Source organism: Salvia splendens, chromosome 20 (assembly GCF_004379255.2).
Source record: "Salvia splendens isolate huo1 chromosome 20, SspV2, whole genome shotgun sequence".
Classification (NCBI taxonomy): Eukaryota; Viridiplantae; Streptophyta; class Magnoliopsida; order Lamiales; family Lamiaceae; genus Salvia; species Salvia splendens.
The window spans coordinates 22,142,278-22,145,823 of record NC_056051.1 but is presented as its reverse complement, the minus strand read 5'-3'; the positions used below and the strand labels follow the sequence as shown (position 1 = coordinate 22,145,823).

The 3,546-nt window shown below is 37.5% G+C and overlaps 1 protein-coding gene across 2 annotated transcripts; it reads right to left on the bottom strand.

Moving 5' to 3' along the window:
• Nucleotides 1-1,887: 1,887 nt before the first annotated feature.
• LOC121780617 (WRKY transcription factor WRKY51-like) lies at nt 1,888-3,191 on the bottom strand. 2 transcript variants are annotated; one of them, XM_042178227.1, is made up of 3 exons: nt 2,481-3,191; nt 2,229-2,357; nt 1,888-2,129 (listed from the first exon to the last, which is right to left on the bottom strand). In XM_042178227.1, the coding sequence occupies exons 1-3, from the start codon at nt 3,089-3,091 to the stop codon at nt 1,988-1,990; spliced, it is 882 nt and encodes a 293-aa protein (XP_042034161.1). In that variant the 5' UTR covers nt 3,092-3,191; the 3' UTR covers nt 1,888-1,987. The 2 variants fall into 2 exon arrangements, with proteins under 2 accessions (XP_042034161.1, XP_042034162.1); XM_042178228.1 differs by having other exon boundaries at nt 2,229-2,354.
• Nucleotides 3,192-3,546: the final 355 nt, after the last annotated feature.

Here is a 3,546-nt window from a genome sequence, read left to right as displayed (position 1 = left end):
ATTCGTGAAAAAAAAATTAGTACAAAGTAAAATAGGGCATGTGGATTTTGCTATAAATAAGCATACACCAAGTTAGACCAGACACAAAAATCACGTTTTTTTTAAAATGTGAAGTCCGAATGAGTTTGCAATGTAGCTAATTAATTGGAGATTTTCTATATTTTGCATTTCTTTAAAGTTAGCAAAGGTTTACTCTTATTGGATAGTACAACCTATGGGGTGCTTAAAATGGTTAATCGGTTAACTGTTAACCAATAAACGAACTGATTAAGATTGGTTATAAATTTATACGTTTGTCGATAATCGATTTTGCCAGTTACGAATATTAGATTATTTTATTGGTTTGGTTATCAGTTCTAACATTATTAAACTAATCAAATAAGTAGTAAGATTTAGTTGTATTAAGAGTATGATCATCATTTGTTTCCATTATCATAGTTGTGCTCTGACACCTGAGTTGTATAAATGATATACACAGTGCATAAATTATGAGAATAAAATGCTAAACAAAAGAGGACTAAGTTGTGAATGTGACATGCATCTGTTGACATTGTAGCTTCATTTCTTCACATCATTTTTATCATTCTTTCTCATTAAATGGTTAGTTGTGAAGTAGTTGATAGGTTTGATTCACACCACAAATCTACTTTAATTACAAATTGCACGAAATTAAAGGCGTGAATAATATGAGAAACTTCTTCATTGATTGTGCACTCCAAACTCAGCTCCCAACTACACAAAAAAATCATCTTGGCTTGTGTACTGAAATAAATAGAACTCATTAAATAAGACTTAATGTGCTGAATAAGCTATGGCAATTTAGTAGTAATCAAAATCATTTTAATTTGGGGATTTCATTCAAATAATATAGTTTGTAAAATAAAATCAATGGCAATTTGAGCTTCCACATGGCTAATTTAACATGTATGGTTATTTTTTAGTTGCTCAATTAAAATAATCCATTAAAGATTAAAGTTTTGGGCTAAAGTGTATTTAATTTTTTTTATGAAAATAAGCGTAGATACCATATGCGATTTTCTATTTGTTGAGGAACCGATGAAGGGTCTTATATTTTATGGATTATAAATATAAGCTAGGGTTAGGGTCCCCAGACGTTAGTAAAACGATTCGATATCTATGTATTCTCTCGGCATACTATTGAAGAATGTGTCTGAAAGATCCATAACTATTGCTAAATAATTTTCCCGTTCAATTCAATAAGAATCAAGGTACGCTTTCGCTTTTATAATTTATGATCATTTTCTATTTATTTTTTTATAAGAATCAAGGTACGCTTTCGCTTTTATAATTTATGCTCATTTTCTATTTATTTTTTTATTAATCATAAAGAGCTTTATATAATTATTCATTCAATTATCCCAATAAAAATTCCTTTCGCATAGAACTGAAGGGCATATTATGAATTTTACTTTGAGAAATTATAATGTCTTTTTAGATGGAAGAAGTAAAGATTTCCCTGCAATAGAGTTTTAAAATTTCCTTGGTGCTTAATAAAGTCAATCCACCCACACTTACAATCGTTTACAGCTATTAAATTACAAGTCAGAGTCAACAGATAAATAAAAAGATTAAACATTAAAATAAAAACTCAATTAGTTTAATTGTTGAATTAGGGCGTATACGACCTTATACATAGAGTAATTATCGAGACGTGTATTTTCATTTTAATTTTATTTTTATATGATATGATGCCGGTCAAAGAAAGTCAAGCATCGTGATGTGCAGCTGTTTCCAAATTCCGACACTTTTTTTTTTCAATTCGATTAATCTTTTTGAGCTGTTTCCAAATCTTTTTTTTTACTCTCAAGCACTAAGAATCCTAAGCAACAATTTAGTGAAAAAAAAAGAGATTACACACAAAAAAAATCCAATAAAAAATTAGTAATCCATTTCAACCCAAATTAAACATTTTCATCCATTTTTCAGATTCTATCTTCTACCACTACTCCTACCCAATTTACATGATCTACGCAGGGGCAGAGATCTCCTGCATCGTGTGGCGGTGCTCCCCCTCGTACGTCACCATCAGCATCGTTGGATCATCTGTCGCCCTCTCCACATGCTTCCTCGCCGGGCACCCCCTCACCGTACTGCATCTGTAGTAACCCCTGATAATCCAAGCACAATTGCATAATCAGCAAATCTGATCATAGATTGGTGCAAGTCGGTTGAATTGGAAGATGATTAGCGATGGTTGAAGGAATTACCTTGGGAATATCGAGCCCTTGATCGGCTTCTGCCCGTACTTTCTCCATGAGTACTCATCCGCTGGAATGTCTGCAACTTTTGAGCTAACCGCCGGAACCCTAATTTCTCTTTTCACCTTCGTTTTCCTGCTAAATTGGTGTGAAAATTGCTTTTAGGCTACTGGAATCTAATCGAATTTCGCTGAATTCGCTAAAAAAACTTCCGATTGAAAACTAAAAGCAGAGGTGAAATCGATTAGAAAAAGCACGCACCTCTTTTTGCAGTGGCATCGGCTAGAACCGGATGTTTTGCCGGAAATGTTATCGGAGTGGTTATGCTCACGGCATCTCTTCCCCGAGAGCGGCGGTTTGGAGGCGGAGATCGGCGGAACAGCAAACATCGAAGGAGATCCGCCTTTTCCATTGGAGACGCTGCCTTCGCCTGTAATAGACGACACAAACGTCGACGACGAGTTTCCAGAGGTCGACACCGCTGCTGAGAGACTGAGTCCGTCCTTTCCGATCGTTTCACCCTCGTCCTTCCCCAAACCGGCACTAGGCTTCGTGAAATCGAGCGTCAACGGCTGAGACGCCGCCGGAGGCGGAGAGAACAGGCTCAGAGGCTGAACCGGAGGCGGCGGAGGCTGAATAGGCGCGCGGCGGAACCTGGCGTGGCCGGTGCGGTTGAGGATCGTGATTACCTTGTTAAAGTTAGAGACGGCGAAATCGGTGATTTCTCGGCAGTCAAGCGGCTGCATCTGATGGTGCTGCTGGTGAGAAACCGCTCGAATCAGATGCTCCAAGGACTTCAAGCCGGCCGACGCCGCCTCCTGAATCGCCATTCGCTCGTTGAGGTTGGTGTATCCAAGCAAATCGACTGCCATTATTTCTGTGTACTCAAATCTTCTAAGAAGAAAAATGTATTTTCACTGCTGCTTCGTGAGTGAGTTTGGATGAGAATGTGGGAGATGTGAATTGTGATTGAGAATGTGGGAAATATATCAGAGGAGAACGTGACCGGGAGAACCGGTCACCCAGTTCAAGTCAAAGTTTCTGATTTCGATCCAACGGTGGAGATTTCCTGAGTGAAAACTTCAATGTGGTAGGGGATAAAAGACAAATTAAATTACTGTTTTTTTTGGTGTGATTGCAATTTCTTAGACTATCTCCATCCGTTACACTCACCCAACCCAACCCAACCCTAATCAACCTTTTAATAAAATATTCATTTCTTGATTCTCCACATACACAACCCTCCCTCAATTCAACCCCCATCAACTTTTTTACTTCCATCAGTGACCCCAATCCAACCCAACCCAATTAAATATTTTCTTTTTCA